At 37.3% G+C, this 13,670-nt stretch overlaps 1 protein-coding gene across 6 annotated transcripts in view; it reads left to right on the top strand.

Moving 5' to 3' along the window:
- Nucleotides 1-13,670, top strand: part of SLC10A7 (solute carrier family 10 member 7) — a 334,202-nt gene that overhangs the window by 13,250 nt on the left and 307,282 nt on the right. For 3 of the 6 annotated variants that reach the window (XM_004378843.2, XM_023733574.1, XM_023733576.1), the window contains exons 2-3: nucleotides 2,710-2,792; nucleotides 9,040-9,176. In XM_004378843.2, the coding sequence (XP_004378900.1) occupies nucleotides 2,710-2,792; nucleotides 9,040-9,176 (220 nt within the window). Of the gene's footprint in view, nucleotides 1-2,394; nucleotides 3,969-6,763; nucleotides 9,177-13,670 lie in introns of those variants that run through there. The other 3 variants (XR_002824499.1, XM_023733575.1, XM_023733577.1) reach the window with 3 other exon arrangements.

Consider the following 13,670-nt stretch of genomic DNA (forward strand, 5'->3'; position numbering starts at 1 on the left):
TGTTCTCTTGTCAGTTTTCTCACTCCATTTGGTGCTTGGCTGAGTTCTTTATCTCTTCATTTGATGTTTTAGGGTTTCAGGATTGTTGTATTCTCTGTTCGGCTTAGTTTTTCGGATCTTTGCTGTGGAGGGATGGCGTGGTGCTTCTGCCTAGAGCGACATTTTGCCGGAACTCCCTAATGTACCTCTTTTTAAAAGTTTTTGAACAGCCGTTACTGCCTTCACATGTAATGCCCTTTGTGCTTGCCTTCTCCCTTTTGCTCCCATTTCTCAGATCTCAGCTAAATGATTTGTGTTTATGCTAGGTTTATGAAAGAATTTATTGCAGTGCTTGGGAGAAATCTTTGTTTCTTTAATTCATTTTTTCTTTTACTCAAGTGCCTAAGACGTAGTAGGTGTTAGTAAATGTTTGTTTGTGAATGAATGAATAGTGGTTTGTCCTGAGGTTGGTCTTCTGTCTGTTTTTTGGGGCAGTGTCTGTAGGTATTGTGGAGAGCTGCAGGGTACAGAGGAGCCCTGACTGTGGTCCTTTTGTTTTGTTTAAGGAGGCTAATGGAATGGCAAATATTGTAATAGTTTCCCATTGTTGTGCGCTGTCGATTCCATTCCGACTTATAACAACCTCATAGGACAAAGTAGAGCCCAGGGTTTCTGAGGCTGTAATGTTTACAGATGGCCAGTTGGCAATGGTGATATAGCGGTGCACATAGCTGCATTCTAAGCAGTTGAACCGGGTTCAACTCCCAGCCAACGCAGTTCTTTCTGGAAACCCTGGTGACGTAGTGGTTAAGAGCTATGGCTGTTAACCAGAAGGTTGGCAGTTTGCATCCACCAGGTGCTCTTTTGAAACCCTATGGGGCAGTCCTATTCTGTCCTATAGGGTCGCTATGAGTCGGCATCAACTCTACAGTAGTGGGTAATCTTTACAGGAGCAGAACGCCAGGTCTTTTCTCCCATGGAGCGGCCGGTGGGTTCAAACTGCAGACTTTTTGGTTAGTGTCAGAGTACTTGACCATTGACCGCTAGGGCTCCTTTGTTAGTTTTCTTTCCTAGGGCTGCTATAACAAAGTACTACAGAGTTGGTGGTCTGTAAGAACAGAGATTTATTGTCTCACAGTACTGGAGTATACAAGTCTGAATTCAGAGTGTAAGCAGGGCCATGCTCTCCATGAAGGCTCTGGGGAAGATCTTTTCTTGTCTCTCCCAGCTTCTGGTAGCCTCAGGCAGTTCTTGGCTTGCAGCTTGAGGTTACATGGAGTTCTTTCCTATGTGTGTCTCTCTGTCTCTTCTCTTTTATAAGGACACAGTCAGATTGTATTAGGACCCACCCTAATCTTCATCTTCGAAGACCTTATTTCCAAACAATGTCACATTCACAGGTATGGGAGTTAGGACTTCCACATATCTTTTTGGGGGACACAAGTCAATCCAGATAATCTCAGATTTTAAAATGTTGGTATATGGCAGGGTTTCTCAACCTTGGCACTGTTGACGTTTTGGATTAGATAGTTCTTTGTTTTTGTGGGGTTCTGTGCATTGTAGGATGTTTAGTAGTAGTCCTGATCTGTATCCACTAGATGTCAGTAGCACCCTCAGACCCCTCCCCCCAAGTTGTAACAATCAAAAATAGTTTCCAAACATTGCCAAATGTCTCATGGGAAGCAAAATCACCGTTACTTGAGAACCACTGGTGTATGGGTATAAGAGGGCATTACCTCATACCAGCAGCTTTTAAAAGAATGTTGCTCTTTGGTTAGCACATTAGGTCTTCAAACCATGTAATTGTGTACAAGCCACAGAGGATACTTTAAATATTATTGTTGCCCCTATTGTACTCACAGTTAACACATTTGCTGTGATGGCAGCCTAAGTCCACAGAGGACTTGAGCGCAAGGACCATTCCTGTCTGCTTCACCACAGTATATCTAGGGCCTAGCACAACTTAATAATGATTGTAGTCATAACAATGAATTGGTAAGTGCTTTATATGCATTATCTCATTCACATAGTAAGTGCCAAATAATAAGTGCTCAATGAATATTTGTTGAATGAACAAATCTTGGCAGAACTTAATGTATGAATGCATATCCCGGAAGGAATAAAACAGCATCTGCCAATGAGAAAAATATTTCTTCCATTGGTTCTCTTCTTTTGGTTTGGAGAATTTTCATTATTTGTGGAAGTAAAAGCTCCTTATATAATCACTGATATAGTGGTAGATATAATTAGGACGTGTATCGAAGGATGTGCTAAAGGTTAATGTGCTCGACTGCTAACCAAAAGGTTGGAGGTTCGAGTCCTCCTAGAGACCCCTTTCAAGAAAGGGCTGGCAGTCTACTTCCAAAAAATCAGCCACTAACAACCCTGTGGAGCACAGTTCAGCTCTGACATACGTGGGGTCACCAAGAGTCGGAATCAACGGGACAGCAGCTAGTGGTTTTATTGAAGGATGTTGCCTGTTTTCCTTATGTGTTTTTTTATTCTTCTGTTCTGAGGACACTGTGCTGAACCAGATAGCTATGGTCCATTCCCTAACCCTCTGGAGTTAGGCTGGTGCCACAGCAAATTCTTAACTCTGTAGGGCTGTAGTACACTAGGGGCAATACTAATATTTAAAGGATCATTTGTCTCTTCCAGTAGGTTCTTCTTTCATTCCAAGCTATCTACTGGAAATTATTTTGTAACAATAACTCATTTTTCTCTTTTTAGGACCGCTGAAGCCAGAAATAACTGTAACCTACATTGCTGTTGCAATAATATTCTTTAACAGCGGACTGTCATTAAAAACAGAGGTACTGTAACCTATGGGGCACATGAAAAGAAGGGAGAAAATTTTAATTCATACTTAACTGTTTTGAAATGTCAGGGTCCTTTTTAAAGCTGTTTGTAGCTATAGCCTGAAGCCTACACTGTAATAGAAGATAACTTGGACTTCGGCAAAGGACTTGTATTTTGTTCCTGCATATTCTAGAAAATTCATAGTTGAGCAACGTGAACCCTGAGGATGTGATTATAATGGGTATGTTTCTAATACAGCAACTGAACTGAAGCATCTATTTTGGGTCTTCCTCAAATTATGATGGTAACTACGGTGGCAACTGCTGTGCTTGGGAACATTTGAGCTATTGATGTTTAGTTGGGTTTCTGTAACTTTTGTGGATCATCTTTTGTACCCAGGACCCATGCTGCTCAAGTGATGCTTGTTATGTCATAACTTTTAACTAATTAAAGCAAAACTTATATTCTCCGCTAGCATATCTATTAATTATTGATAGATGTTTTAAGAGAAATGTTGCTGTTTTTCATATTAGTTCACAATCCATCTTGAAGACATATAGTTAGTGTTCCTGACTGATCCAGGTTTCATGAACATAGGATTCTCTTGGAAGTAAAGGAATGAAGTTATTTTTAAGTCAGAGAGAGGAATTAATGAAATTTTGATTCTCTTTTGACTTCTAGGGGAAGAGAAAAAGAGGAGAAAAGCCTGTCTGCTTTTGAAGAAGATATAGAGTTTTTAAAGTTGTCATTCTAATTGTTTATTCTTATGTATATGGGGAAATCTTACTATGTAAGATGGATTTTTTTGGGGAAATGGCTTTCGAAGTTAAAATTCTGGTTCAGCATCATGTCTTACATTTACCTGTTATCTGAATTTCAGAATTTTTCTATTTTATTTTACTTTTAAGTGTGATTTGAATGAAGACCAAATTTAGTTACCTCGTTAGATCACCCTGAAGCCCTGGTGGCATAGTGGTTAAGAGCTCAGCTGCTAACCGAAAGGTCGGCAGTTCGAATCCACCAGCTGCTCCTTGGAAACCTTATGGGGCAGTTCTATTCTGCCCTATAGGGTTGCTGTGAATGGGAATTGACTCAGTGGCAGTGGGCTTGGCTTAGTTTGGTTAGATCACCCTAGTGGCAGCATGGAAAAAAGACAATTTTCCTGAATTTATGTATTCTGTAGTTCTCAGGTTGGTATGAAGCTTTTAACGGGCATGTTTTTGATACATAAGATCAGTGTCTACAGTTGATAAATTGTGCCTCAGAAATGCTAAATATTCTCACCAATTACTTGTTCTTCCAGAAATAACTGACATGGGACAGGAATTCCTAAATATGTCAAATTCTACCTTTTGCAAATGATATGAAAAACTGTGAACAACACTTACAGGCACAGGCTTTTCTGTCAATACCTGAATTTTAATATTGCTTCTTAAATCTAGGGCACAGTGATGCAGTCACATGCTTGCCACTACCCTGGTGCCGAACTGATCATATTCTGAGGTCTTCCTGCTGGCGTTGGCTAATGCTCTTTGTGGAGCAGCTGCCTACCCAAGTCTTCTACATGGGATGTTGCTCTAACTACTTCCCCCAATGGCTGTTTAATGGCTACAGCAGTTACTATGCCATGGGAAATCTGGCAAGAGACTGGATTTCTTTCACTCCTTACTTAATGCTGTTCTGTACACCAGCCAACCTTGTGGGATGCAGGAGTTGAAGAACGAAGAATGTCATAGCTTTCTGCGTCCTCAAAGGACTGCCCTCTTCTGTAAGCACCTAGGAAACCTTCTGAGCCATCTAGCTCATTTGGATCTAATGATGAAATGCCTTGATCCTCTTCTTTATCTCAGTATCTAAGTAGCCATTAAAGCCATTTCTTCCGTCAAAGGACTTTCTCAATCTAATACAACATTAAGTTATTTTCCAAAGCCATTTAACTTAAGATGCCCTGGATTGCATCATTGTGTAATGTTAAACCATCTCTAAGCCCTGCTAATTTCCTGGGCAACTGAATAGTTGTAAGTTAGGAGGCAGTCGTCTTATTGTTATTTGTTTTCTAGTTAATAATCCCAAATTCATTTCAGCTGGGACTACTCCTTTTGCATCCGTTAGGTCCTACGGTAGTGCATTTTTGCACACAGGAGACACTGGCTAATTTATTATGGATGAATTTATTTTGAAAACATTGACTTTGGCCCCATTCAAGTTTGATTTATGTTGAACGGTTCGTGTAGTATTGCTCATACATTGATTCAATAGCATGTATTATAAAATTTGTTTTACTAATGTATTATAATTATAAAGGTACTACTGTGCTAATACAAGGCCAAATCTTCAGTGTTATGACTGTTGGTGATTTCTAGTTTTGAAACTCCTGTTGAAGTGGTTTCTAAAATTTTGTTGTATTGAAGTGAATTAAAGTCACATTTGAAATATATTTTATATTTTGCTAACTCCAAACCTGTAGTTTCAGAGGATTTGTCCCTTAAAAGATTATGGCAGGACCAATTCAATTTAAACAGAGATCTAGTAAGTGCCTGTGGCAACCAGGCACTATTCTTGGGATGGATATACAAAGATAAGCAGGAAGCTCAGGGCCTCAAAAAGGGTCCCAAGTAGGGAAAACTATACAGGTATTTCCTTATTTTCCTAAGCAGATTATTTTACCGCATTGACTTGGAAATAAATACAACAAATTCTAAACTTTAGGCTCATGCTGCTTGTTTCGAGCCCAGAGCTATACGGCTGACTCTCAGAAAGTGAATCAGATAAAGGTCAAATATGGGTTGGAAGGGAAATTGGTATGTAATGAAACTATTTCTACATCCCAGTCAGAGCCCCTGATTTTAAGCAATTCATGGTGCTGTCAGTGATACTCTGATATAATCAGTACATTATGTGGAGTATCTCCTTAAGTTTATTGTAATGGAATTTGACCTGTATTACAGGTGAATAAACAAAATGTATGCAGAGGCACCTTTTCAGTTATTCATGATGGTATTTATATGAGAAAGTGACCCCAAACTTTAGATGGATATTTATGGAATAATACTGTTTTGAATTTTATAGTGTTTACTTTTTCTTTTTCAGTGTTTATTTATTTTATCCTTATGGTTATACAAGTAAGATGCAAAAAATATATGACACTGGGTTTTTGTGACCATCTTAAAAACATTTCTTAGGAACACTTCAAGCCTGTTACTTCCCTGTTGTTAAGAGGTCTCTCATGGCCCAACATGGTCTCTAGGCCCTTGTGACTCATTTTTCTGGGCTCTTTACTGTATCATTCTTTTGATGCAATGTCAACTGTTTCCAAGTGTCATTTATTAGATCAGCTAGTATATTCTAACTACATTTTATTTTTTATCACTTTTTTTCTGATTATAAAAGTCATATTTACCCATTGAAGAAAGTTTAGAAAGGAATAAAAGAAACTGTTATTAACATCGCTGTATTTTTTTAGTCTTTTTTTTCCCCTAAACATATGTTTTATATGTAAAAAACATGTTTTTTTCCCAAAACATATGTTTGAAAAATAAAATTGGGACACACACGCATATACACAAACATATGCAATCTTATTTTTTCTGTGTAACATTGTATAATGATTATTTGTCGTGTAATATTTTTATTTAATTTTTCTTCATTTAGCTGTATTATATTTAAAAATAAAATAATTTAAAATTTGTCTACTTTTATGAAGTTTACAAACACAGCTCAGAAACAAAAGGTAAAGAAGTGTATGTGATGAAAAGCCTTCCTTTCATCCTGCCACCAGACACCTAGTTCTCTTCTCTGGAGATAATCAATGTGAACAGTCTCTTGTGCATTCTTTCAGAGATATTCTTTGCAAATCATACGTACTCCCTCTATAAATTGTAGTATTTAATACTGTTCGACACTTCACCTTTTTTTTTTACTTAACAACAGATCTTAGAGATTGTTTCATATCAACACATAAAGAATTTCCTGTTTCTTTTTGTAGGCTGATAGTACTCCATTGTATGGATGTATTGTATATATTACCAGTCGTCTATTGATGAACGTTTAGGTAATTTATAAAATCTTGCTATTATAAACAATACTAGGACGGGTGACCTAAAAACATGTCATTTCCCACATTTGGGAGCATATTTGAAGGATAAATTCCTAGAAGTGGAATTGCTAGGTCAAATGTTACGTGGAGTTTAAGTTGTGATAGGCATTCCAAGTACCTACAATGGTGCCAGGTGCTCAGTATTTGTTGAATGAAGGAATGAGTTGTAGATTGCTCTCCATAGATGGCGTCAGTTTATACTCTTATCAGTAAAGTAGGAGAGAGCCTGTACTCCCACGTTCTTGTCAGTACTGTTTTAACATGAGTTTTAATAGCTCATAGCAAGCTGGTTATACCGTAAGTTATTTAATTACTGTCCCATTTTTGGAGATTTCAGTTCTCAGATTTGGCTCTAATGGATAATGCTGTGATGAAATTCTGTGTATAAATGTTTATAATCCTTTTTTATAACCTTTGGATAAATACCTAGACATGAATTTTTTGGTTTTAAGAATGGGATTGTATTATAGCTTTTGGTATGTATTCCCAAGTTACTTTTCAAAAAAATTACACTGTTTTATATTCCTACCAGGAGTATATGCAGATACCTTAGGTACTGCATTCTGGCTAATCATATTTATTACAGTATTCTTTAAAATAAAAAGAAGTAGAATCAAATGCCTCTGAATATATTTAAATGAGGTTTAGTCTCAAGATTGCTGATAATTCTCTGTGCTATTGGTATGGAATGTTAATGAAGTCTTATTCAGTTTAGGGACGGCTAGCTTTGTCTTCTAAGGATTAGATCTGATCCAAGGCTCTGGTGTGGCTTTTGGTCTGCCCAGTGTTGCCCAGTGGCCCTGAATTAGACCCAGATTTCTAGAAGTTCCTTAGATATCACCAGGGATGTCCTGTGACCACACAGGAGCTGCTCTGTGTCTCCACACTGCGGGGTAGATAGTGGGAGCCAGTGAGAGATCCTAGAATGTGGTTATCAGTGAATGAGTCCACATTAACCTAGTATTTATTAAACTAATCAACTTTGGCTAATGTCTCAGGCCGAGGATCTCTTAAACTTCTTACTTGAACAGTCTACGGGGGGCCATTACAATGCATTTCTGCAACCAGTGAGTCTCTGGCATCCAGAATATGCTTTAGTGACCGCCTGCATGTTTTAAAGGACTATAATTTTTATCTTACTTTCTGAATTTATTTTATTTGAATTGAATAACCACATAACTCAAAGAAATTCAAATGCAAATGCTTGATAGTTTGTGTATATTTGAACCCGAAAGATCAACCAATTATCCTTTTTTAGTTATGAGACTCATAAGATGTACCTGGTTTGTCATGTTTAATATGCAATTTTTTTTTTTTCCTCTCCTGGGGCAGATGTGTGATATAATGGAAGAAGCAGGCATGGATTTAAGAGCATGCCAGAAATGGGTTTTATTCTGAGCTTAACTGCAGGAGCTCTTAATTTCAATTTCCTCATCAGTGAAGTAGGGATAATAATATCTGCCTAATGGGGTTGTTGTGAGGATTAAATAACACAACTTTTTTTTTTTTTTTTTCCTTGAAGAGGTCAGCTTTTATTGACAGAAATTCCTATATGCCAAGCTCAGAGCCTGGCATATAGCTGGTGTTTCAGTAAATGTTAATAACAAAAATATCTTATGAGTCTATTTTGGGGGAAAAGCCATTTTGAATTACAGAATATAATTGATGAAAACATTAAAAAATTATTATTTGTGTGTAGATTCAGTAACGTCTTCCCAAATGGAGGCCTTATTAAGTCTGGTTTACTGAATAGAGATTAATTATATTTAATTAAAATGTAATAGATCCTGCTAAAGTTTTTAATCAAGATTTTCTATGTTGGTAAATATACATATTTGTTCATAGTATCCACAGTTCTCAAATCGATGCTAGTGTAAAGGTAGTTAGCTTAGTTATTATCCAGAATCTTATAAATCTGAATTATTGAGGTATGTTGTATATTTAAAAGAAATTAGAATATTTCAGAAATTTTATATCAAAATACTTTTCTAATCATCGTGACTTTTTCTCTTAAAGTTCTGCCTCTTACGCATGTGCATGCAGATAAAGTTTTCAACTATGAAATACCTCTAATCAAACACTAATTTATTTGATGTTATTTTAGTAACAGTCTCTATTCAGAAATAGTTTTCTTACTTTTTTTTTTGTGTCCTTCATTTTTCCAGGAGCTGACCAGTGCTTTGATGCATATAAAACTGCATCTTTTTATTCAAATCTTTACACTTGCATTCTTCCCAGCAACAATATGGCTTTTTCTTCAGCTTTTATCAATCACACCTATCAATGGATGGCTTTTGAAAGGGTATGTTTAAATCTTTTGAGGGGTCCACTTTTAATGGGGCATCTTTAAGTGACGTTTTTGTTTCTATGGTAGCTATATACAAAAGGGCTTATGTGTGGTATCTTAAAATAAAAATCCTCTTCAACATTATTATTATCCTTTAAAATAATAGTGTTTCCTCAGGGAGATTCATAGAAGAATTTTATAATGGAATCTTAAAATACACCATCATGCTTAATCTCAAGGTTCTAGGATGGATATTTTCTGGGAATTTTAAAGAGTGATGTTGGGAGAAGAATAGAAGGGACTAGACTATCTAAGATCTATATGCATGTGTATAACGTAGGCTGTCAATTGGATGCTTTAACCTCTGCATTCTACCTCTTACCAGATGTGTGCAGATAATGGCTGAGCATAGTATGTGTTTTTAAAACTTACAGGGGAAGAAAAAAATATATATGTGTATATACATAGGACAAACATTTACTTTTTCACTTGTTTTATACTTGATGTAATGGTTGAATTAATAGCCCTGGTGGTGCAGTGGTTAAAACGATCAACTGCTAACTGAAGGGTCAGTAGTTTGAAACCTCCAGTGGCCCAGTGGGAGAAAGATGTGACAGTCTTTTTCCGTAGAGATTTACAGCCTCGGAAACCCTGTGAGTCAAAATCGACCCAATGGCATTGGGTCTTTTGGTTTTTATTCTTTCATTAAAAATGTTGCCATGTTTATTAAAAGAATTTAATGAATTTTAAAAATTATTTAAAGGAATTTAAAACTAACCACATTTTAGCATCGTCGTGTAATAGCTAAACCACTGAACTTAGAGCCGAAAGATTGAATTCTGAGTTAGGGACATTGCCTGTCCCTAACTTGCTGTGTGACTTTGAGGAAAGTCATTAAATAGTTTTGAGCCTCAATTTTCCTGTCTATGAAATGGAGATAACCATACTTGTACTGCCAACTTTATAACAATGTTGGGAATATCAGTTGAGATCACTTCTCGTTCAGTCATGTCATTTATTTTGCTCCTACTATGTGCCAGGAAAGGAGCCCTGGTGGCACAGTGGTTATAGCGCTCAGCTGCTAACCAAAAGGTTGGCAGTTAGAACCCACTGGCTGCTCCATGGGAGAAAGATGTGGTGGTCTGCTTCCGTAAAGTTACAGCCTTGGAAACCCTGTGGGGCAGTTCTACTCTGTCTTGTAGGGTCACTATAAGTCGAAATCAACTTGATGGCAATAGATTTGGTTTGGTTTTGGTATGTGCCAGGAATTATTATAAGTACTAGGGAAACAACAATGAATATGATCGACAAAGTGACAGTTTTGAGCTTTGGGGAGATTCAGGGGTGTGATTGTCAATAAACACGTAAATAGATACACAGGATAGAAATAAGTGATGTGAAGATAGTACACAGTGTGATATGATTGATAGTGCTTGGGTGAGCAGAATGGTGATTACTTTAGATTGCAGAGTTCTGGGACCAGAATGTTCTAGGCAAAGGAAACAGAATGTGTAAAGGCTGTATGGCAGCAACAAGCCTGGTGTGTTCTAGGGTCAGTCGCGATGACCAGAACCTAGTGATAGAGTGGGAGAATAATATGATTTGGGGTTAGAGAGCCAGGAGCCAGGTCACACAGAGCCTTGTAGGTCATGGTAAAGCATTGAAATTTTATTCTAAATGCTACAGGAAGCTATTGGAGGGTTTTAAATGAGGGAGTGATGAGGTCTGATTTGTATTTGCAAATGATTCCTGGAAGGACCAGAAAGAAAGCTAGGAGAGCAGCTTGGAGGCTAGTGTGGTGAGGGAGCAGTACAATAGAGGGAAATGAATATATACAGAATCTATTTTGAAATTAGAGCCCTCAGAACCCACTGGTGGATAGGATATAGAGAGAGAAAGGAGAGGGAGGAACCAAGTATGACTTCTGGATTTTAGGTATGAGCCACTGGATGGCTTAGCTGGGGAGAAATAGACTGGGAGCAGCAGGGGAGATAAAGAGTGTGCTGTTTTGGCCAGATTGAGTTTGAGATAATGAACATAAACTTCTACCAAAAAGTATAAAATGGCACATAAATATGATATTATTATTAGAACAACACTGTATGATGCATATCAAGAACTGATATTTGCCATGTATAGGGCACTAAAGGAATAGAAAGATACTAAGTCATTTAGTTTGTCTTCAGGGAATTTCTATTCAGTTGGATGTTGCTGTTCTTAGCTGCTGCTGAGTTGGCCTCTGACTCATGGCAAACCCCATGCGTAACCGAAGATTGGATTGTTGTGATCAATAGAGTTTTCACTGGCTGATTTTCAGAAGTAGATTATCAGGCCTTTCTTCCTAGTCTGTCTTACTCTGGAAGCTCCACAGAAACCTGTTCAGCATCATAGCAACATACAAACTTTCATCGACAGATGAGTGCATTGGCAGGGAATCAAACCTGAGTCTTCCACTTACAAGGCAAGAATTTTACCACTGAACCACCATTGCCCCTATTTAGTTGGATACATAGGATGTATATATAAAATAGTAAAAACCAGAAAGGGGCAGCATATGATTTGTCAAATGAGTGGTGTAATCATTTATGGGGTAAGAGGTTCAGAAAGTGTTGTGTACTCCTGAAGTATAGAGAATTCAAAGCAAGGTATTAGTGAGAGATAGAGATAAAAGGATTCATTAGGACCAGGTTGCAGAAGGCCTGAACTACTGTGCTGATGAGCTTGGATTTGTATCTCTAGATGATGGAGAATTCTCAAAAATACTAATAAAGGAGAACAACATGCTTAAAAGTTGTCATTAAGAAAGATTAATCTCATAGCATTGTACTGGGAAATTACTAGAAGAGTAGCTCTTGCAATGTCAGTATGCGGAATGTAACAAGCATACAACTCTCACCTTAGGAAGTTAAACTTAAAGGAGTATACACTAGCCTAACTCACTTAGAGAAAGCTCTTTCTAGCTCACATTTTCTCCCTCCTCCTCCCCAATCTGAAAAAGAACACACTTAGTATGTTAACTTGAGGGAGTTGCTGACTCTTACCTCAGGATCACATCAAAATAAATATATTCTGAGCACATACTCCTTACCTTATGTTGTTAAAGGGAAAGAGTGGAGGTAGGGAAACATTCAGCAGGCATTTGTAAGTGTCCAGACTTAGCAAAAACATCTGAATGGGGATGATGGCAATAGTCACGGAGAACAGAAAGTTGGTTGTGGTGACCAACTGATTTTTGAGGAGCATGAGGAATCAGATATAACTCCAAAGCTTCAGACTGGATCATTAGGAAAAAACTGGTCCCATTGACAGAAATAGGTCAATTTAAAGGGGAAATTGATTTGTTATGAAACATATAAACTCAATATTTGTCATGTTTAGTTTGAGGTGCCAGTCATAGGCAGCCACAAATTTGGGAGTGGTGTTTAGGGCTAGAAATATAAATGTGAAAATATTCCTATAGATTTAGAAATAAGATTGAAAATAAGGCAGGAAAGCTAGCAAAAAAATCAGATTGGGCTGGTTTAAGATAGGAGATAAAATTAGAATGATGAAGTGCCTTGGTAACCAACAGAATAGAGTGCCTTGAGAAGGAAGAAGTTAAGGAGAAAGAGGATGAGGGAAAGGATACTGGATTTGGTAATTAGGGGATCATGGGTTACTTTTAATGTTACTACTTTTACTAGTAGAGGGGAAGAATTCAGGTTCCAGGGGAGTAAAGAGAGAATGAGCTGTGGGGTCATGGAGTCAGGTACTGTGTGTCCTCTGCTATTTAATGAAGGTCAATAGTGAGCAACAATGCGAAAAGTAGGATTGTGTCTTGAGGAGGCAGCAATACTAATTTTGCTGTTATCTATATTTGTGTGTTGAATCTCCTGCATCTTTAAACTTTTTTTTTATACCCTCATGTAATATCCCATTCACAGAAGGCATGTGTATTCAATGTGTAGTTTAGGTTTTTTTTTCTTTTTTTTTTTTTTTAGATAAGGAGAATTGTGTTTCTTTGTACATAGAGGGAAAAGGACCAGAAGAGAGTAAAAGACTGAAAAAACTGGAAAGGCCTGTCTCTAGTGTTGGTGGGGAAGATAGAAAGGACAGAGACTGGAGTAGGCCTGCAAAGTCTTTTGACCCTGGATGGTGGAATAAAACTTTGGCCTTAGATGGCTTTATGAGCTTGGGCAGTTTACTTAACTTCTATTTTAACTTCAGTTTTCTCTTCAATAAAATGAGAATAATAATAGTACTTATTTTAAATACTTGTGAGGAATAATTGAGATAGTGCACGTAAAGTGTCTAGAATGGTGTCTACCACACATGGTAAATGCTTGGAAAGTATTAGTGATGATGATGGTGTGCTTGCAGCAAAGGCTGAAAGATTGGTAGTTCATAATAGGACAGGCTATTTTAGCACCATTTGGGAAAATAGACCTTAAAAGAAGATCATATTAATTATAAATATATAATTGGAACAATATTAAATATTAAATTAGGCTGCAAGACTTAGGGGATATT

Source organism: Trichechus manatus, unplaced genomic scaffold (assembly GCF_000243295.1).
Source record: "Trichechus manatus latirostris isolate Lorelei unplaced genomic scaffold, TriManLat1.0 scaffold00059, whole genome shotgun sequence".
Lineage (NCBI taxonomy): Eukaryota > Metazoa > Chordata > Mammalia > Sirenia > Trichechidae > Trichechus > Trichechus manatus.